This window comes from Octodon degus, unplaced genomic scaffold, assembly GCF_000260255.1.
Source record: "Octodon degus isolate 3935 unplaced genomic scaffold, OctDeg1.0 scaffold00116, whole genome shotgun sequence".
Taxonomy (NCBI): Eukaryota; Metazoa; Chordata; class Mammalia; order Rodentia; family Octodontidae; genus Octodon; species Octodon degus.
The window spans coordinates 9,039,280-9,061,140 of NW_004524692.1; the positions used below are offsets into that span (position 1 = coordinate 9,039,280).

The following is a 21,861-nucleotide window of genomic DNA, read 5'->3' on the forward strand; positions in this document are numbered from 1 at the left end:
TAAAAATAAAATATCCCAGCTAGTCGTAGGTACCATGGAGCCATCTGAGCTGGCTCTCTGTCTAAAGTCCAATGGATCTGTTTCTTTTAGGAACTGAATACTCGCTGGGACTCCCTGCAAAGGCTTGCAGATGAGCAGCAGCAAATGCTGAGCAGTGCCCATGCTGTTGAGGTGTTCCACAGGTGAGACTTGCAGCCACAAAATTGATGCTGTTGGGAGCCCACACACAGAAATCACAGGTCGGGTTCTTCTGGCAGAACCACAGCTATTTAGCCATTCTTCTCCAGTCAGTGACAGTTGTGCTAACAGGGATCAAGTATTCATCAAGAGAGTCCTCATTTGCCAGTCTTATGCACAGAGATAACAAACAACAACATCGTGCTGCCTTGCTCAAACCCCAGGGTGGAATCAATAGTACATACATGCTTTCCTGATAGTGAATCAATATGGAGTTATGAACAAGTGGTATAAGTCATTATATTCCTGAACTAGGAGCAGGCAATAAAAGGAAATAAGCCTCACATTGATTCTGACTGTTCAGTTTATGTCTTTCTAGGTTGCATTTGCAAACTCAGGACTACACTAAAAAAGAGAAAGGTGCACATAAATTAGTAAATAAACAAACATTATTTAAAAAGAAACCAATGTGTTTGTAAAGACACAAGGAAGAGAAAACAGAGATCAGATGGGTCTGGCTGGTTAAATTAGCTTAAAATGGAACATCCTTAAACATTTGGTTCTGGTCCTCTTGGTTTAAACTTGGTCTCTATTGTTTGGATATGGAACTATCTTGATAATCTTGATAAATATTTTTCTTCTTTGAGTCCTGATATTTTGAAATGGATATGGGTATGATAATAGTAAACTGTAACAATAAAAGGAGTCTCAAAGTAATAAGTGATAGTGGTAGTTGTGGTGTGGAGGTGGAGGTGGTAGTGAGTTCATCTGATACGCATTCATCACCTCTAAATTCTGTATTCTCTGATTAATTAGAGAAGCAGATGATACAAAAGAGGAGATTGAGAGGAAATGCCAGGCCCTCAGGGTTGCGGATCCAGGTTCAGACCTGCTCAGTGTTCAGGCCCTTCAGCGCCAGCATGACACCTTTGAGAAAGACCTCATCCCCCTAGGAGAGAAGGTGAGACATGGACTTCCGGGTGTTCTTCCTACCTTCCTCTTTATTTTATTCTTACACCAATTCACAATACCCGTTTGTGGTTTCTCCTTCCCACTCTCCTCATTTTCATCTATTACTTGATCTTGTAACATATTACTTTTTCTCTGGTACCCTGAAACAAGGCCACTAAAAAAACGTAATTCCCTGGACAATTAAGATGGGAGACAATATATTGGACTTCTGAGGAATAAGCTTATGGTTTTTTGTTTATTTAATGAGAATCAAGTGATCAGACTTTGGCAGGAGAGTTCAGTGCTCTAAGAGAAAAAGTAACTTCCCATACACTGAATGGTCCACTGGGTCTGAACAGTGTGTGAGGATTCCTCAGTTGGAAACTGAATAGGTTTAATTTATACCAAAGCCCAAAGTGAACTGTGGAGTCTTCTAGACACGTCAGAGACAAGATAGAGCTGGGCATTATCACACAGAACAGAAGGAGACTAGCGTTTGCTTACATAGGAAAGATACATGAAGAATCTCACATGAAGAACCAGGACCTTGAGTTCTCTAACTGAAGTTGCCAGTAACTGCATAGTCACTTACCCATCCTTGCCACACAACTCTTTATTTTATTTATTTATTTATTAAATTTTATTTTATTTTTTTGTATTTAGTATGGTGTACAGGGTGTACAGGATCTCAATGTGTAGATCAGACTCATAGTGATCCTCCTGTACAGCTTCCCAAGTGCTGGGATTACAGGCGTGCACTACTATGCCCAGTCACAATCCCTGTCTCAGCTCGCCCTGGAGGCAGGGCCAGCACGGCAGGCCAGGGGATCTAACTCCTGGCCCCTCTGTCTGCCTAAACAGGCACTTTAATCTGCTGAGCTATTTGGCCAGCCCTACAGCTGCTTATTTTTGTTATTTATTTTTATTTTTATTTTTATTTTTTTGCAGTACCAGGGATTGAACTCAGGACCCTGCACTTGTCAGACAAGCACTTATTCTACTGAGCTATCTCCCTGATACAGCTGTCTATTTTTGAAAGAATGATTAATTCAATTTTGAATACTTTAGAGATACCATGTGACATAAAAGACTGATAATATTTTATGAAGTGTTCAGAAGATGTAATTAAATATCATTGGCATATCTTTGGGGAGATGATTGCCAGGAGTCAAGATTCTTTAGTTTGATGAGGTTCGAGGGCTGGGCTACTTCTGAGATCTTCTGCTCCTCCCCAGGTCACCAAGTTGGTGGAGACAGCAGAGCGTCTCAGTGAGTCTCACCCAGATGCCATGGAGGACCTGCAGAGACAGCAAATCGAGCTGAACAAGGGCTGGGAAGACCTGCAGGAGCTTATGACGGATCGCAAGGAGGCCCTGAGTGAGGCCCACAAATTCTACCTGTTCCTCAGTAAGGCCAGGTAAAGCTTGAAAAGGACACTGCAGCCAGGCAAATGGGCCATCTCTCTAACTGGCCCCAAGTGGAGCTGCTAGGTGTTAGGAATGAAGCCATGTAACCGACCAGACCAGGCTTTTTTTTTTTTTTTTTTTTCCTTTTCGAAAGTACCAGGGATCAAACTCGGGACCTTGCATTTGCCAAGCAAGCACTTATTCCAATGAGCTATCTCTATGGCCCCATACCAGGTATTCTGATGTAACTAGAAGATTTATTGAGGGCAGCAAGCAGGCTGGTGGTCTAGTGGACCAATACAGCAACAAACAAAGCAAAGCACAGGGCTTTTAAGGAGTGGGAAGGTGGCTGCAGGCTGCAACAGTCAAGTGAGAGCTAATCTTGGCAAGGTTACCTGGTCTGTAGGGATTTTTGATGTTAACAAAGGAGAATTTCTGTGGTTGCTTGCCCATGTCAAAGTCAGGTGGACTTCTTCTATGATTTTGGGTTTGGCTCTGTATCGGGCCAAGGGGAAGAGAGATTGGGGGCAGGGTGCCTGGGAAACCAAGAGGGAGAGTGTTTGGGGCATGGATCTTGGGAAACTTTGAATCCTGACCTATCACTTTGAATAGCTGGCTCCAGATGCTGTTCACTGCTGAGTTTGAAAGACACTACTATGTCCAAGCATCACATCTGGTGAGACTAAAAGATGCCAGGTTCAACACTTAAACCTATACAATATTGACAACTCAATGGATATGAGGATACATAGTCCAATTAAATAAACTATAAAGTGCATGTCATGTAAGAGACTGTGTCAGAATTTAGAAGGCATGGGGGTTTTCTTTCTGCTGAGAGACAGGAAATGATAGAGGTAACTATGGTGAAACGTAACTAAGCATAGATCTTAAATCAATAATAGAGGGAACTGAGAGAGAGAGAGAAATATTATTCATTACTGGTCACGATGTGAAAACAATCCATGCAATGCAGCTGTGGAAACAAAAGCACAAAGAAGCTGGGGAGACAGCTCAATAGCACAGTGCCTGCCTGTCAAGTGTGAGGCCTTAAGTTACTACATTCCTGGTGCAAATACAAATATACACACACATACACACACACATTCACACACACACACACACAAGAAAAATGAAGAAAAGCACAGTTCATAAAGTGGGAGAATTACAGCATGGATTTGTATGTTGGACATGGTTAAGGAAAAATAGTATAAAATAATGTTCAAATCCTGTAGAATTTTCAGTGTCATGTTATAACCTACCTAAATTTCATAATCAAAAATTTACCTTGCAAATACACTTTGTGTACTACTTCTGCTTTTCCTATCAGGCTGCTTAGAGAACTATTAAGAATTGACAATCTAAGAAATAGCAATTTAATAAATAAACAAAATGATTGTATTTATTCCCAGAAATTCCTCCTCTAACTTAGCAACTACAATAATATTCCCAGCTTTGAAGTATACCAACATCTTATTTTAAAACTTCATGATGCTTTTGCTTTGAATTTTTTAAATAACTAGCGGTATCTATGTTCTATATGAGTTTGATACTTAGGCATCCAATATGACTTGATTTACTACAATAACAAATTAGTTTGGAAATAAAACATCTATTCTCCAGAATTTAGGATTTCTTTGTAGAAGACAAGACTAAGAATATTTTATGAGCGGCATAATTTTGTTATCATATATAACTTCTAAATTAATGCATGATTGATTGAAATTCGTCCTCTGGAAGAATATATCTTAGTTTTTTTAAAAAAAATTAAAACTTTTTATGTACTAGTTTATTTGGTAAAGGGTCTCACTACACAGCTTGAACTCTCAGTGATCCTCCTGTCTCAACCTTACTATTGCTGGAATTACATGCATTTGTCACCATGCCCGGTTTCAATAGGCAGCCCTGCGCAGCTGTGGTCTGGGGTCTGCATGGCATGCGATAACCGGGGATTGAATCCTGGTCCTTGCACTTGCCAGACAGGGGCTTAGACTGCCAAGCTATCTCCCAAGTTCTAGATCTTAGTTTTAATATTGATTAATGTCTTGCATACTAAGAAAAGATCAAGAAGCAAAACTTGATTTAACCAGTAATATGCAATCAATACATGGTGTGTATCTGTATTGTGTGTGATGGGGCAGAATGTTGTTCTGGATTGTGCTGGGGATACAAGTAATAGAAAAGCTATGCTTCCCCTGAGAATCTATAGTAAATTATATATTTAAATTCATAAACCTCTTAAAGGAACAGGAATATACATATGAGTCCAGGACTCCAAAGACCTGAGAGAGTAAATTACTTGCCTTCTCTGAGCTGACTTCTTTTACTTCAAAAAGAGAGTCAAAATATTGTCAGAATTCTCTATACACTTGTCTTCAAATTTAAATTAGATAATATATATAATGAGATCTTCAAATTCAACAAATCTAATATAACATATAAACAATACAAAACTAGATAGAAAATACTACTTTAAAAATGTTTTCTAGATGGGAAATCTATAGAAAGCTCAGTAGCTCATTAGAGGATCTTCTTGCCAATCCCAGTATGTCTATTTCTCTAGTGACTTAGAGAACTGGATGAAAGACATTGGTGGTTCCGTGTCATCACAGGATCTGGGCAGTGACTTAACCATCACTGAAATCTTGCTAGAGCGACACCAGGTATGTACAACTATAAAATTCGCAACCACTGATCCCTTGACTTGATTGGCTGCCCTCACTAAACATTTCCAAGAGTATTGTCTTCACTCACCTCATTTTTGTGTCTTTACAGGAGCTTCATAGAGAAATGGAGGCAGAGACCCCCACCTTCCAGGCCTTAGAAGAGTTTGGCAGAGAACTCATGGACAGTGGGCACAGTAATAGCCTTGAGATTGAGAAAAAACTTCAAGCTATCCAACAAAGCAGAGAGGATCTGGAGAAGTCTTGGGTGCACCGTAAAAGCCTTCTAGACCAATGCCTGCAATTGCAGGTACAGAAAACTTTTGGTAGTTAAGGAAATTTAGCCTCAGTTTCTTCTTTGTATGAACTTTTATGTACCTATTGCATGTACCTAATGTATGAGGATTTTTATGATAATGAGGTGTCTCTTGATTCTATATGCTGTGTCCTAACACCTAAACTGACTATTTCTGTTTTCTCCTCTTATGATTATTAGAAGAGAAGTAAATGGCTATCAGTCCTGGTCATGAGCATGATTGTTATTTACTGAATGACTAAGAGACTGATTGATTTTCTTTGAGAACTATATTTTGCAGGTCCCCATATCAAAAAGATTAATAAGATAATGATCTTTGTGTTACATTCTTTTATGATATATGGGACTGAATGTAGTGCCTTGTACATGCCTTCAGTGAAATTAGACACAACATATACATCATTCTAATACAGGAGATGGTTGATAATCAAACAAATACAAAAATTCATTCAAGCTAAAGAGAAAAAAGAATGATTGCAGCTTTCGAAGGAAGGATGTGAAAATATCACAAAGTACCTTATGTAAAATGTTTGACATGAGCTTAAGGTATAGGGTATGGGAACTAGGATTCTAAAACTGGGTATAATTTATATAAAAACACAAACTATGTGCTCAGGAAAAACATTTCAGGATAACTAAGATTAACTGCATGAGTGTTTATTGGAAGGATATGAGTGCCTCTGCAGGGGGCCCCTTGGTAGTGTGTCATGAGAGGGGTAGGGCCATTGTCTCTGCCCACCTGCAACAAATACATCATCTGCCTCTGTTTCATCCAACATAGTTTTTCCAAGGGGACTGTGAGCAGGCCGAGAGCTGGATGGTGGCACGTGAGAATTCCCTGAGGTCAGATGACAAGGACTCCCTCAGTAGCCTAGAGGCCTTGATGAAGAAACGAGATGACTTGAGAATAGCAATCTCTGCCCAGGTAATCTTGCATATAAACCTCCACTAGTTCCTTTTAATACTAAAGCAGAAAACTTATGCATCTCTCTGGCTTTGTAACTAAGTAATATTGTGATTCACATTTGCTTCTTATCAACAACCTGGAAGCATAAAAAATACCTTGGCACTAGATACTGGCTTACCTACATCACACTGGCAATTGCACTTCCTTATTTTAAGTCCAGCATTCCAAATCCTACATTTTAAGATTATAAGTGATTTTATATGCAATCTTTTGCAATAGTGTACCCAACACTGGATTCAACTCACCTTTTTAATTTTTTTTTCTCCAAATGCCTTCAGGGCATGATTGGCTGGCTTGAGTTGTGGGGATCGAACCACAGCAACCTGAGTCTGACTGCTTTGTTGAAGCAGCCACTTAAAGGACTGAGCTAAGGGGCAGGCCCCCTCACCTTTTACACTCACCATGAGAATACATTCTTTAAAAAATTCCATATCAGAAAAGTAGCCCATCTCAATATAATTCTTACATTTTTCTCTTTTCATTGAAATGAAATCCATTTCCTGTAAGCCATGTAGTGTTTGTTCCTAGATCTTTCCCAGAAACCACAAAGGATATCTCATTTCTTCTTCAAGAGGAACTTTGGAATTTTACCAGTGGCTTAATTTCAATTCATTTGAGAGTTTTTCTTTCAATTTATCCAGGAAGAAAAGATCACCAACCTACAGCAATTTGCAGACCAGCTTATATCTGATGATCACTATGCCAAGCAACAGATTTCTGCCCGTCTCCAAAAAGTGCTCGACAGGTGAGGTCTGCTGTTAGAGAAAAATGCAGAAAAGTGGCCTGATGGGTTAAACTATGAGAGCTTCTATTTTGTAGATTATTTTACCTGATGACATTTTAGGAAACTTTCTGATATAGAGTTATGGAATAAAGCACATAAAAATGTACTTTAGAAATTAACCACTGCATTTTATGTCTAAAAACAGTGAGACTATATGTAAGAAATGGGGTGGATTGAAAAATGGAAATACTCATGTATAGAACAATTAGAACAAAGGCCAATATAGAAGGTGATAGTGATTCAGCTTCCTCTTCCAGATGGAATGCTCTTAAAGAACTGCTGAATGCTGAGTGGGAAAAACTTGGGAATCTGGCAGACCTAAAACAATTCCTCCGTGATGCTGAGGAGCTGAGAGAGTGGATCGAAGAGAAGCTACCCACAGCCTTGGATGAATCCTACAAAGACCCTAGCAACATACAGGTTGGATCATAACAAGAATCCTGGTAGTTTTTTTCCCTTTTTAGTGGGATGGGTGGAATGCTTTTCCCTATACTCACCAGACCTTTATTATTAAGTCATTGTGCACACTCTCAGGACATCTGAATCTAGTGGGAAGTAAGCAGGTCCTGTGGGATATTGCAAATATCTTAGTTATGATAACATAATTGGTCTTCCATTGAAATATAACTTACCCTATCTTGAGTTCCTAAATCAAAATATAATGACAATTTTTGCTTTATTTCAGAGGAAGTATCTGAAACACAAGACCTTTGAAAATGAAGTCAATGGTCGAGCTACAGAGGTAGAAGGGGTCCTGAAGCTGGGCAAGGCCCTCATTGAGAAAAAGGCATGCAATGGCAATGAAGAGACCGTAGAGGTAAAGGTTTTCTCAGAATGGATTTGTACTTTTAAGGCTCATGAAGTGAAATCTTTTACTCTTTCAGTGTTTCCTAGGCCAAAGGCCAATATGGCTATGCTTTGTGGTCCAAAGTTTTGTCTGTCATTGTTTCACAAAGGACAAAAATAAAATAATGTTCAAATCATACAACTCCCATTAGTCAATTCCTGGAGCTTCAAGCAGGCTTCTTCTTTGTTAGTCTCATCCTGCTTCTTTTATATTTTTTTCTCTTCTGTTGAGAATCTTTAGCCATTTGTATGTCAGATCCTAGGTTCAGCTCAGGAAGTTTTTAAACTTCCTTTTAAGCCCAAACCTCATGAATCTTCCAAGCTCAAATGTACGTAGTTGGACATGTACAATGTGGTAATTTTTCAATTTAAATACTACTATAAAAGACACATTCCATTAATCCCCCTATGTAAACTTCCCCTCATTTGGAACACTTTTAGCCTATAATACATGCTACACTGTGAAGCAGTTCCAGGAGTCCTTTTTCTTAAGATTCTTTACATGTTATGATAAAAAAATATAGCAGTGCTGCTATGGAGTGTCATCCAATAGAAAAATTACAGTGTATCCTCACCCACATTATTCACTAGGTCTGGAACCATGTAGAACTTCTGCCTCTTCCTCAAAGTAAAAATCACTGGAAGATAAATGTTTCTTAATGGATTCAGAACACTGTGGTATCCCTAAATATGCAGCTGAAGACCTTATGAAAGAGGACTTCTAAACTTTTTCAGAAGTGTCCACAGTGAACGGTTAAGTGTATTTGAAATGAACAAGAATATTTTGAGGGAGACTAATGGAAATGTATCTTTTATTGCAATAGATGTTTCTACATCCAGAACTTTCCTACATTATGTTCTCAAGTTATCAAAGAACTCAGGGTCACAAAGTTCATAATGAGATTCCATTTCTAAAATTAGGAACAGCTGGAAGAACTAAAGCAACTCTGGAACTATCTCTTGAAGCAAACAACTGATAAAGGGCAGAAACTTGATGAGGCGAGTCGCCAACAGAGGTTCAACTCAGGCATCCAGGATTTCCAGTTCTGGCTTTCAGAGGTAATTCTATCTGGAGATGGTGGGAGCACAGAGGTTTAATGATACTTTTAAAATAAATGAATTTATATATGAGTGATTCCCTTGACCTGTTAAGGAGAATAGCTGAGGACATAGGTGCTCAATGTAATTCTATTTGAACATTATTTCATCTATCAGGTTTATTACTTATTTTTCCATTCCCAGGCAGAGACGCTGCTGGCCCTGAAAGACCAGGCCAAGGACTTGGCTTCAGCAGGAAACCTGCTCAAGAAGCACCAGCTACTGGAAGCAGAGATGTTGGCTCAAAAGGTAAGTAGCTCTGGACTCCCACTGCTCTGGGCAGATTGAAGATGTTTCTGACTTTCCATCTCCTTTCTTAGTAGACCATGTGAATACAGAGCCTTGAAGAACTGACCACTGTGTTCCCAATCAGCTGTTCCTTTAAGTGGGTCAAACTCAATCCAACAGCTACAAACACAGTGTAATAGTTACTGTTGATTATTGTTAAACTGTTGACTCTAATATTTCAAGAAGTGAATCATGAAAGCTATCTTGTTTACCCTTTTCCTAATACATGTACAGAAAGTTACAGTTTTTCCAAAGCTTTATATTTGATATGGACCCTTGAAGAACATGTAAGTTTAATTTTTAAAAATTAGAAATTAATAATAAAATAACCTTGGGCATGTGCATTGAATTTGAAGTACATATGCACCACAGAAGTCCTTTTAAGGACCAGTTTAAACCAATGTCAACCAAAACTTGAGATCCATGACAAAAATAAGATTAGGCATTAAGTTCATACTGGGGAACTGTAAAGAAACTGTTTTACTTGTTGCTACAGATGCATTCACAAAGAACAGGATGTCAAGGGCTCTGTAGGTTTAAGACCTCAGGACTTGGTGCTACTTCCTATTACATAATGGAGGGCAGTGCTGCTTACAAAAGTAATAAGCATACATGAGTCTAGGTATGTTTAGTGACCAGCCTAAAAATTTTACAAATAGAATAGTTCTTGGTAAATATTTTAAACATTCAGTGATGATAATATTCAGTAGTATTATGTAAGGCAGTCCTTCATGGGGACAAGTAATTGCTCACTAAAAAAACTATAGGTAAAGGCATATGACTAAATTTATGGCTTGAATAATATATTTGTGCTGTCTAAACTGCTTGCTGATCAGAGTTTTATGCAATCTGAATGTTATACTGCATAAATACTTAAAACTTCATAATTTCACATTTGGTACCTTCAGAAATAATCAGTTTGGCCTACAATTTGAACCAGAACCAATAGTGATTAAAGTCTTACGTTTATGTAGTACTTGTGGTATCTAATTCACTGAGCACACTGGGCCTTCCTAGGATGCACTTGAGGACCTGAATAATTTGGCTCAGGAACTTCTCTCCAGTGGTACTTTCAACACTGACATGATAGAAAAGGAAACACAGAACGTCAATGAGCGCTTTGAGAGTGTCGAAGGCTTGGCTGCTGCACACCATGAGAACCTGAAGGTGGACTATACCTTGTTCCAGTTTTTCCAGGATCTAGATGCTGAAGAGTCATGGATAGAGTATGTATCACTAAATCAGAATATGTGGATAATCCAATACACTAAACATGTTTCAACATATGTTAAAATGAAATATTTCATTTCCTGAGGTTGGCGTAGCTGTCAAATCATTCTTGTCTTGAGGAAAAGCAAAATAAAAAATTGTTTTTTCATTTCAAATTCCTCCCTGGATGCAGGAGGAAGAAGGTGTGGGTGGATTGAGAGGGAATTCATAACCCTGCTGGAAAAAAAAAACCTCTTAGATGTTATGCATTGTTCATGAATTGTGTAATATCAAGAATAATCTGGGGCTGGTTAGATGGCTCAGTGGTCTAAAGCACCTACTTGGAACAAGCTTAATTAAAGCAGAGGGACCGCGGTTCAATCCCCCAGCACCACATGCCAGCCAGCCCTGCCTCCTGGTGGGCTGAGCTGGCCACACACACATACACACGCACAAATAAATAAACAAATAAATTAAAAAAAGAATAATCTGGACATTTATATCTTACCTGGATAATAAGCAGATTGTCAATATTTACATATTCAGTGTTTCTTATGCCATATTGACTTGGAAACCTGATTAAAAATGTTATATAGTATGTCATATTTTCATAAAAATTATTATTGTCACAAAATTATGAGAACTTTTTAGCAAATCAAAATATTCTCACATTTGTCATTTATTTATTTATTATTAATTTATTGAGAAACAAATAGCAATGAAGCAGTTTCAAAACTGATAAATAGGACAGCTTCACTAATTAACACATTGCATATTGTTGTTTTCGTAGTGGTTATTCATAGTACAAGATGCAGACATGATATCCTGTCCAAACATTATTAGTACAAATCTTTCTTCTCATTGAATCAAGAGAACGTAGCTGTATATCTATCATAACTGTTTTGTATAGGCAGATACAAAATGGTCCTTCATTTGTATTCTCTTTTTTTGTTTAGTTTTGTCAGAGCTGGGTATTCCCTTGCCATTTAATATGTAGGTGCATGAATTCAGCAAAATAATCCAATATAGTCCAGTAGTCCATAATAGCAGTGGGTTATCCATAGGACTGGCAATGTCAAAAGTTGTTGACTTGAGCCTTTTACAGATCAGCATATTAATATGGCTTTACTTTTTATTCCTCATTTTTATACTTTTCTAATGCTGTATATGGTTAAATTTCTAAATTTCTATGTAAAAATATGTAATTGTTTATTCCTATTTTTAAAATATTTTTAAATAATTAATTAATTAATTTCTTTTTTTCTTCACATTCTGTATGGATTTAAAATTTAACATATCAACACTTGATGGAAAATTCCTGTTCCATGTTACTTCTAAGATGTTTAATATTCAGAAGATAGAGAGGTTAAGCTGCACTTGCCATCTAACCTGACCCATCACATGTCTTATCTACAAATACACTAATTTTTATCAGTAATGGATTTAGAGGGAGATATATTTGATATATCAATGCTGAGGACATTTTGTTGACCCCAGAAGTCATAAAATAGCATAATATTCTCTGTAGTCTTTGTCCTTCATGTTGATGTTTAAATATTTCATATTATACCAGTATGAACTACAGTGACTTTAATCATATCACTTCTATACCCATTCTTCCTGAATATTACTGATTTTAAGAGACTAAATAATAAAAGCCATGAAGTCATTTAATTTTCACATTCCTTGAAAAGAGAAACATCACTGTGTGTAATGGAGTAATGAAAATAGGATGCACAGCTTATAGGGATTAAGGGGAACATGGTTATAGTTATACAATGGTAGAGATAAGCTCATTATTTTATTTTGCATTAGCAAAATGTAGAATGTTTTCTGAACGTTTCTGTCACTACTTTTCACTTCAGTTTTGGCACCAATGCTCAAGAACTTACTATCTCTCCACACATATGCTCTTAGGACATTACTGTTTTCTAATGACGTCAAAGGTCTAAATTCCAAATTTCCCTTTTTGTTCTCTCTTGGTCTCAGGGAGAAGTTGTTGCGAGTGAGCTCCCATGATTATGGCAAAGATCTACAGAATGTTCAAAATTTATTGAGGAAGCACAAACGCCTAGAGGGGGAGCTGGTTGCACATGAACCTGCCGTACAGGTAGAAATAGGATATCAGACCTTAAGGGATATAAATCACTCAAGAGAAATCCTTTGTATTTTAGTTAAATAGATGATACCACAAAAATGTAAAAGTAGCATGCCAAAATCACAGTGCGCTAGTCACAAACACAAGTGTTCATGACTCATCCATATTTTGTCTGCTCTAAATAGGTGGTTCTAGACAGAAAACCATGTTCATCCCTGCAAGGAACCCTTCTAACATGACTGAGCAATCACTAACAGTTAAAATGTTGGGTGGAACAACTATGAAAGCTGTATTTGAGCCTTATGTGGTGAAAATCCCTCAGTGTGATCTGGCAGCAGCCCATGAGTACTTTGTCAAGTATATTATGAGTGAAGTGTAGTGTACAATGGCTGAAACATTTGCCAAAATATCTGGGAGAGTTTAGCATGATAGATCTTGATGTAGATTTCTTTCTCCTCTCTGGTTTTCCTGGACCAGCTCAAATCTCACAGATGTGATATACTGAGTAGGAAGTACTAGATGCTTCACCCGGGATATTAGTTGAATGGGGAGAGATTGTGGAGCAAAGAGATACAAAGAAGGTTTGTTCTTCAGAGAGTTCTGGATATGGCAGAAAGCTTGAAAGACAAGGCAGCTGAGAAACAAGAGGAGATCCAGGAGCGGATGGCTCGCTTTGTTGAACACTGGGAGAAGCTCAAGGAGTTGGCCAATGCTCGGTGAGTGGGAGATAAAAGGCCCAATTATCTTCCTGGGATTCGGGCTGGCAACTATTGGGAGGATGCTTCTGGGACTTCTATACCTTTGATTGCTCTCTGCATAGACCTTTCAGTCTTATACATCCTTGCAGCCATAACTAATGCCTCCAAGATGCTTCCTATTTACCTTAGGTATAAATTTATCACTGCTTCTATTCTGAAATCCTTTCCTTCTGCATTTAACTACAACTATATTTTGCCATTATTTCATGCATTATCCCATTTGCCAAATTAATATTTACTGACCTGTTTTATGTCATTTTCCCAGTTTTAATGTCATATGCACCCTTTTGTAATCAAACAGTGGAGGCATATAGATCTTCCATGCAGTCACATACATAATTTGAATAACACAGCCATATAGCATAGAATATAATTTCTCTCTAGAATCTTACATTCATTAACAGCAGGAAGTTGTTTCTTTCTGGGGAACAAAATGATATTTTAGTTTTATGGCACTTTTATCATATAAGGTGATTCTCCACATAGATACACAAGGCATCAAGACAAATAGTCTACTTCCACGTCTTAGCATTTCTTTTGATTGGGTGGGGCTTTCTTTCTTCAGTAAAGTTTCTTAGTGACTATGCGATACCTCAAAATCAATTTGTAGGTTAGGAATCTCCACCTTCTCACAGATCTGAGCAGTACTAGGCACATAGTGGATTGTCCTCTGGCCCATTTCAGCTGTGACTAGCATGTGATAATTCTTGGTAGACTGTTAAGATTGATCCGTCATGCTGTAGCCCCACTTATCCTCAGAATCTGCTTACCTTTATCTGGCTAACTACCCTGCTGCAGAGGCCTTCGGCTAGAGGAATCTCTGCAGTACCTACAGTTTATGGAGAATGCAGAAGAAGAAGAAGTGTGGATTAAAGAGAAGAAAGCTATGGCTGATCGAGGGGATTCTGCAGACACCCTGACTGCTACTCAGGTGAGGTAGAGGAAGGACAGTCCATTTTCCTCTATAATTTGAATCTTTTTACCATAGCTGATATTTTCACCTGTAAAATTAAAACATTGCTCCTGGTGGGAGAATGAGATGAATGTAATGTTCATAACTCTTCCAATTTTAAAAATGAAAAATTAGGTTGGTAATAAAATTGACTCATACAAACTCTTGGAAACAATCAGGCAAGAAGACAAAACTCACATTTAATTCATGACCTGTGACCCATGAGCCAAAGACAGGATGGTTAAAGGTCTTTTACAGAATAGCATCCTCACAGGTTATAGATTTTCTAAATTTTTATCAAATTCCAATATTACATTTATCTGAGAAAGGGCCCTCTTGTATGCATATACTGGTTGCAGTTTCTAGAAAATAATTTTGGTGAGAAGAATAACTTTAGTTTGTTTATTAGGCAGGATAATTCCATAGCTTGAAACATAGTTTAAAGTTGGTCTTTTAAATGAGGATTAGACTTCCCAATAAAGAAACAGATATGTTTGCCATATGATTTTGAGTTTATATAGAATTATAAAACTTTCTTGGGACTCCAGTTAGCTGAAAACCTTGGCCTCCAGCATGCAGGTGTGGAGTTTTCTTGGTGCCTAGTCCAAACACATAAGACCTTTGGAGTACACTGGACATCCTGTGGGACTCTGGTGAGCTGCATTCCTTGGCCTCCAGCATGTAGGCATGGAGATGGTGCTGGAATTATTCCAATTTTTTAAGAATTTAGGAGAATTATGGGGGAAGTATGAGTTCTTAGTCAATCTGGCTCACTCTTACTACCTGAACTGAAGCTTTTTTGAGCATCAGCCAGTTGTCTCCACTAGTAATAAGAGCCTTGGTGAGTCTTAACCTGCTCCCATTTTAGTGAGAATGTTACTGACCAACTCCCCAACACTCTCTCATTACTGCTAAGTCTAAGTGATTACCAGGGACTACAAAAATGCCAAAACACAGTAGCAAAAGACAATTACAACCCTCCAGTCCGCCCAGAACAAGTATAGGAGACAAGGACATACAAGAACTTGGAAATCACAAATCTGAAATTTCTGAAATGATAGTGACTGAAATGAAGAAACAAGTCATTCAGGCTATATAGAAGAAATAAGATCAGAAATAATTTGGCAGGATAAAAAAGAAATGACACAATTTTAAAATAATTGCTCAGCACAGCTAAAAAGATACAAGAAAATAGAGGAGGATAGAAAAATGATTGAAACAGTAAATGAACAATACAGAAAATAATTAGAATGCATGAAGCAGGTTCAAACAGATATCCATGAAATTAAGAATTCCACTGAAAGCTGGCAAAACTGAATGAAACTTAAGTTAAAATTTCAGACTTCAAAGACAACAATGCAGCTAATGAATGTGAAAGGAAGGATCTCTTAAAACTAACAAGGAACCACGAAACAAATCAGAAGCTACAAGATGGCACAAAGAAAAATAATATAAGAATACTAGAAACAGAAAAAGAAAACACAAATGACATTTAAAAAGGGGACTGGAGATTTGGCTCAGTGGTAGAATGCATGCCTAGCAAGCTGAAAGTCCTGGGTTTGGTCTTCATCACCACCACCACCACCAACAACAACAACAATAACAACAAAAGACATAAAAAGACTATTTGCAAAAGTGATAGCAGAAAATTTTCTACACATGAGAAAAGAATCTGACATATAGTAACTGAGGCATATAAAAATCCTAATAACCATAACAAAAATATATTTACTCCTAGATGCATAATAACCAAGATTAAAGAAATTCAGCAAAAGAATATAATATTAAAAGCAGATAGAGAGGAAAAACAGATAACCTACAATAGAGTTCATCAAAAGCATGGCAGATTTGTCAACAACATACATTAAATAAAGAAGAGTGTAGAGTGAAGTATTTCAAGTCCTGAAAGAAAATAACATCCAACGAAGAATGATACATCCTGCAAAACCATCTATTGAATTCAACAGTGTGATAATATCCTTCCACGAGAAAGAACTGAGTAAATCTATGATCACCAAGTCATACCTAGACAGAGTACTGACAGATATCCTAAAAAGAGAGAGAAACAACTATGACTTCAAGAGCAACAGAAAATGAGCAACAAACAGAGCAAGTAATTAAAAAAGATGAATAAAGTATGGAACCTACAGTAAGCAAATAACATGACAATGATAAGCATATATATATATATATATATATATATATATATATGTATATCAGTTGTAACCATCAAAATAAAAGGCCTCAGTTCACTAATCTAAAAAGACTGACTAGCAGAGTGGATTGAAAAACAAAATCCAACAACATGCTGTATGCGGGAAACCTCTTTTACTCAAAGTGAATTTCACAGACTGAAAGTCAAAGGCTGGAAAGAAATTCTCCATGCCACAGGAAACCAGAACAAATTAGGAGTATCTATTTTGGTTGCTGACTTCAGACCAAAAATCATTCAAAAATATAAAGAAGGTCACTACATAAGTTAAGGGAAAAGTGTAAGTAGAAGAGATGACAATCATAAATATACATGTACCCAATGTTGGAGCACTGCCCTAAATAAGACAAATTTTGACAAACATGAAAAATCAAAAGAGCAATAATACAGTTATAATGGGGGACTTTAACAGACCACTGTCACAAAGAGATGCATCAGCTAGGCAAAATATCAGCAAAGAAACAACAGAACTATGTCACACTTGTGAAGAAATGGACTTAGTAGACATTTACAGAGGGCTTAACCCAGTAATAACACAATACACATTCTTCTCCACTGCACAGGAGAAATTCTCCAAAATGTACTATATATTATCACAAAGAGCATGTTTAAGTAAATGCAAAGGAATTGAAATGATCCCATGCAGACTGCCTGACAATAGCGCAATGAAACTGAAAATTATCAAAAAGAGAAATAGGAAAAACACCATAATGACATGAAAATTAAATAATAACCTCTAAAAAATTAAAGAGATTAAACAGTATTTACAATCAAATGAAATGCAAATAAAACTTACAGAACCCTGTGGTACACAATGAAAACTGTCTTAAGAGATAAATTTATAGAGGTAAACTCATACGTTAGGAAAACAGAGCAAGTGCAAATACATGATGCTATGGAGTGCCTCAAGTTCCCAGAAAAAAAAAAAAAGAAAAAAAAAAAACCCTCAAACCCAAAGACCAAAGAAGGCAGAAAATTATAAAGATTGGAGCAGAAATTAATGCAAAGGAGCTGAAGAAAGAATACACAGAATAAATAAAGCAAAGACTTAGTTCCTTGAAAGAGTAAATAAAATCAATAAACCCCTAGACTACCTAACCAAAAAAAGAAAGAAAAAAATTCATGCCATAAGAAATGAAAAGGGCAAAATCACAACAGACCCTAGGGAAATCCAGAAGATCGTTAATATCCATTTCCAAAATTTTTACTCTCACAGGATGGAAAATGCAGAGGAAGTGGACACTTTCCTAGATACATATGAAATGCCCAGACTGAGTCCAGATGATATACTAACTTTGCGTAACCCAATAATAGGAAACAAAATTGAATCTATATTTATAACTATATCTATGTATATCTATATCTTTATCTACCAACAAAGAAAAGCCCAGGTCAAGGTCAACTCATCTGAATTCTACAAGAAACTTGAGATTTAATGCCAACTTTTCTGAAATTCTTCAATGAAATTGAAAGAGAAGCCATTCCAAACTCATCTCTGGAGGCAAGTATTATTCCAATTATAAAACCAGAGAAAGATCCAACTAAAAACAGAGAACTACGAGACAATATCTATAATGAATATAAGTGCACAAATCCTCAATAAAATACTAGCAAACAGAATTCAGCAAATTATCAAGCGAATTATACATCATGACAAAATGGTATTCATCCCAGGAATGAAGGGATGGTTCAACACACACAAATCTATAAATGTAATAAACCATATCAATGGAGCCCAGAACAAAAACCACATGATCATCTCATAGATTCAGAAAAAGCTTTTGACAAAGTGCAACAACCATTCATGACAAAAAGCTTACAAAAAATCAGAATAAATGGTCTATAGCTCATCTTGATAAAAGCCATCTATGAGAAAAAAAATCACATTGGATGGGTAAAATGATTAAAGCTTTAGCGTTAAATTCAGGGAAAGATCAGGATGTCCATTGTTTCCACTCATATTCAATACAGTTCTTGAAACATTAGCCAGATAAGTTAGAGAAGGGAGAAAAATAAAAGAAATAAAGATTAGAAAGGAAGAAGTGAAATTATAATTATTTTCAAGTGTCATGATACTCTACATTGAAGACCACAAAATTCCATGAAGAGTCTTGTAGATTTAATAAACAAACTCAGTTACATAGCAGGACACAAAGTGAACACTCAAGAATCAATAGCATTTTTTTACACAACAATGAACACATTGAGAGAAAAATTAGGGAAATTTTTCTTATAAAATAACCCTTCCCCAAAATGCAAAACTTAGGAATCAATCTCACAAAGAGAGTGAAATACTTGTAGTGTGAAAACTATAATACTCTAAGGAAAGTGATTGAAAAGGATTTCAGAACATTAGAATATATTCCTTGCTCCTTGATACGAAGAATGAACATTGTGAAAATGTTCATATTGCCAAAGTTTTTATACAGATTAAATACAATCCCAGTTAAAATACCATTAGTATACCTCACAGAGCTAGAGGACACAGTCCTCAAATTCATCTGGCTCCAGAAGCAGAGCACCATAATATCAAAAACAATCCTGGGAAACAAAGGAAGGGCAGAAAGTATCACAATCCCTGACTTGAAATTGTACTATAAAGCTACTGTGATAAAATCAGCATGATGCTGGCATAAAGACAGACTTGAGGATCAATGGAGGAGTTTAGAAGCTGCAGACACAAACATGAACATACTCAGCCACGTTATCTTTGATAAAGGGGCCAAACATGTTCACTGGAAGAAAGATAGCCTCTTTAATAAATAGTTCTGGAAAAATTGGCTCTCCCCTTGATGAAGGCTACAATTAGAGTCATATCTATTATCACACACTAAGCTATAGTTAAAATGGATGAAAGATTTAAACAGTAAAACAGAAACACTAAATCTTCTGGAGGAAAATGTAGGTAGAAATCTTAAAGACACTGGGGTAGGTAGAGTTCATAAACAACAACCAAACTGCATAGGAAATACTTCAAAGATTCAACAACTGAGATCTTAAAAAAAAAAGTACAAAAAACTGAGATCTCATTATTTTGAAAATTATCTACACTTGAAAGGAAATCTCCACAGAGAGAAAGAAAATGCAAAAGCTAGGAAAAAGTATAGCCCATTTTCCTGCCAACAAAGGCCTTCTATCTAGAACATATAAATATTTTTTTTTAAAAAATCAAGCCTCCAGATTTCAAAGACCTTATCCAAAAATGGGCCTCTGTGATAAATATTCACATTTCAGGTGAAGAAATACAAATGGTAAGTAAATATATGAAAAAATATTTGATATGATTGGTTATTCAAGATATGAAAATTAAAACAACACTGAAATTCAGTCTCACCCCAGGAAGAATGGCTAACATCAAGAAGTCAGACAATGCTGAATGAACCCTTTTCCACTTTTGCTTGGAGTGCAGACCAGTACAATCACTATGGAAATCAGGGTGCACAGTCCTCAAAAAGCTAGGATTGGAAGTTCTATTTAAGCCAGCTATTCCTCTGCAGGAAATTTTTCCAGAAAAACTGAAAACATTGTGATATATGTGCAACCATGTTTACAGCAGTGCAATTTTTCATCGCTAAATATTTGAAACAACCCAGACACCCATGAACTGAGGAGCAGATAAAAATGAAGTGTTTCTACATAATGGGGTATTATTTAGGTATAAAAATAGATAAATTTAAGACTTTTATTGGTAAATAGATGGAACTAGAGACCATACTGTTAAGTAAAATATAGAAGAGTCACATGTGCAAACAACATGCTGTCATCTTAGTGTGAAAACCTGAAAGAGAAAATAAATTCTGAAGGGTACAATAGATAGTGGGAAAAGGAAATAAACCTGTTCAAAAGGGAAAAATTACTGAGTTGAGAAGGACCAGAGAGGGAGTGGGGAAAAGAGACATATCTATGTATGTAAGCAGGATGGTTTGTGCAACTGTACTGTGGATTCCTGCTGATCTATGGAAAAGAGCATTTAATGCTTAATTTGTTTGGTCTGCTTTCCACAATTCTTTTTTCCTTTTTCTCATCTTAATTTCTTACAGATTTTTCTTTTTCTTCCAATTTTACATTCATATATCGGGTAATATGAACAATTAATTTGAAGACAACACTATGCATTACAACAAATACTATGAAATTCATATTACTTTGTTTAGTGAAATTCTGTATCACTTGTAATTTTTCTATTTTAGCATTATTTTGTATTCTTTAAAAGTAGAATAAATAAAAATTATCAGCTTTTAAAAGAGTGGTTGAAAAATAATAATATTCTTAGGACTATCAGAACTATGCTAAATAGCATCAAACATTCAGCATACACCATGAAATCCTGTGGATATTACCCACTTTTATTTGATAGTATAAGAAAAGAATTAAACTTGTGAGTAAAAGTTTAGTTTTTAAGTGATGTATATTTCAAATTACCAACTTCTAATCATTGGGAAAATGTTTTGTAACATGTTGCTATACACTATTGTGTATGTTCAAGCATTTTAAGGACTTATATCAAATATTCTCAAAGATTTACTTTAAAAAATAAACTTTTCATTGTGAAAATTACAGATTCACATGTGTTTTCAAGAAATAACATAGTTGCTCCTGTTACAAAATACAGGCATGAAAAATTGATCACAAACGATACTGAAGACAGCAATATATATTGCAGTCACCATTGTTAGCCTCCTACTGTCTCATTTTGAGATATTGTATCACGTTTTTATTATATAAAATGTTTTTCTCTATAAAAAGATGTCCTATGTATCCTTTACCAAGTTTCCTTCAATGATAACATCATAAGAACTGCAATATCATATTATACTCAGAATATATGATCATCACCATAATAATATCTCCTGCTATTCTTTTATACCCACATCTTCTTTCTCTTGTCCCTATTGCACTCTTATTCCCCAGAAACCACTAATCTTTTCTTTTTATAATTTTTGTCATTTTAAGAATATTACATGATCTGAGATATAGCTCATCATTACAATACCTACCTGGCAAGTGTGAGGTTCTGAGTTTGATTCCTGATAAACAAAAACAAAAGTTAAAAATAAATGTCAAATGAATACAGTCATACAGCACATAACTTTTAAAAAATAGGTCTTTACACTCCGCATGATATTTTGATGATTAATT

The 21,861-nt window shown here is 36.3% G+C and overlaps 1 protein-coding gene across 1 annotated transcript in view; it reads left to right on the forward strand.

The window, feature by feature from the left end:
- Positions 1 to 21,861, forward strand: part of Spta1 (spectrin alpha, erythrocytic 1) — an 89,218-nt gene that overhangs the window by 43,844 nt on the left and 23,513 nt on the right. The window contains exons 25-39 of the mRNA XM_004640008.2: positions 91 to 182; positions 994 to 1,138; positions 2,364 to 2,545; positions 5,095 to 5,194; positions 5,307 to 5,504; positions 6,292 to 6,435; positions 7,119 to 7,222; positions 7,519 to 7,681; positions 7,947 to 8,078; positions 9,029 to 9,166; positions 9,350 to 9,454; positions 10,511 to 10,719; positions 12,692 to 12,812; positions 13,395 to 13,516; positions 14,357 to 14,489. Coding sequence (XP_004640065.1) covers positions 91 to 182; positions 994 to 1,138; positions 2,364 to 2,545; positions 5,095 to 5,194; positions 5,307 to 5,504; positions 6,292 to 6,435; positions 7,119 to 7,222; positions 7,519 to 7,681; positions 7,947 to 8,078; positions 9,029 to 9,166; positions 9,350 to 9,454; positions 10,511 to 10,719; positions 12,692 to 12,812; positions 13,395 to 13,516; positions 14,357 to 14,489 — 2,088 coding nt within the window. The remainder of the gene's footprint in view (positions 1 to 90; positions 183 to 993; positions 1,139 to 2,363; positions 2,546 to 5,094; positions 5,195 to 5,306; positions 5,505 to 6,291; positions 6,436 to 7,118; positions 7,223 to 7,518; positions 7,682 to 7,946; positions 8,079 to 9,028; positions 9,167 to 9,349; positions 9,455 to 10,510; positions 10,720 to 12,691; positions 12,813 to 13,394; positions 13,517 to 14,356; positions 14,490 to 21,861) is intronic.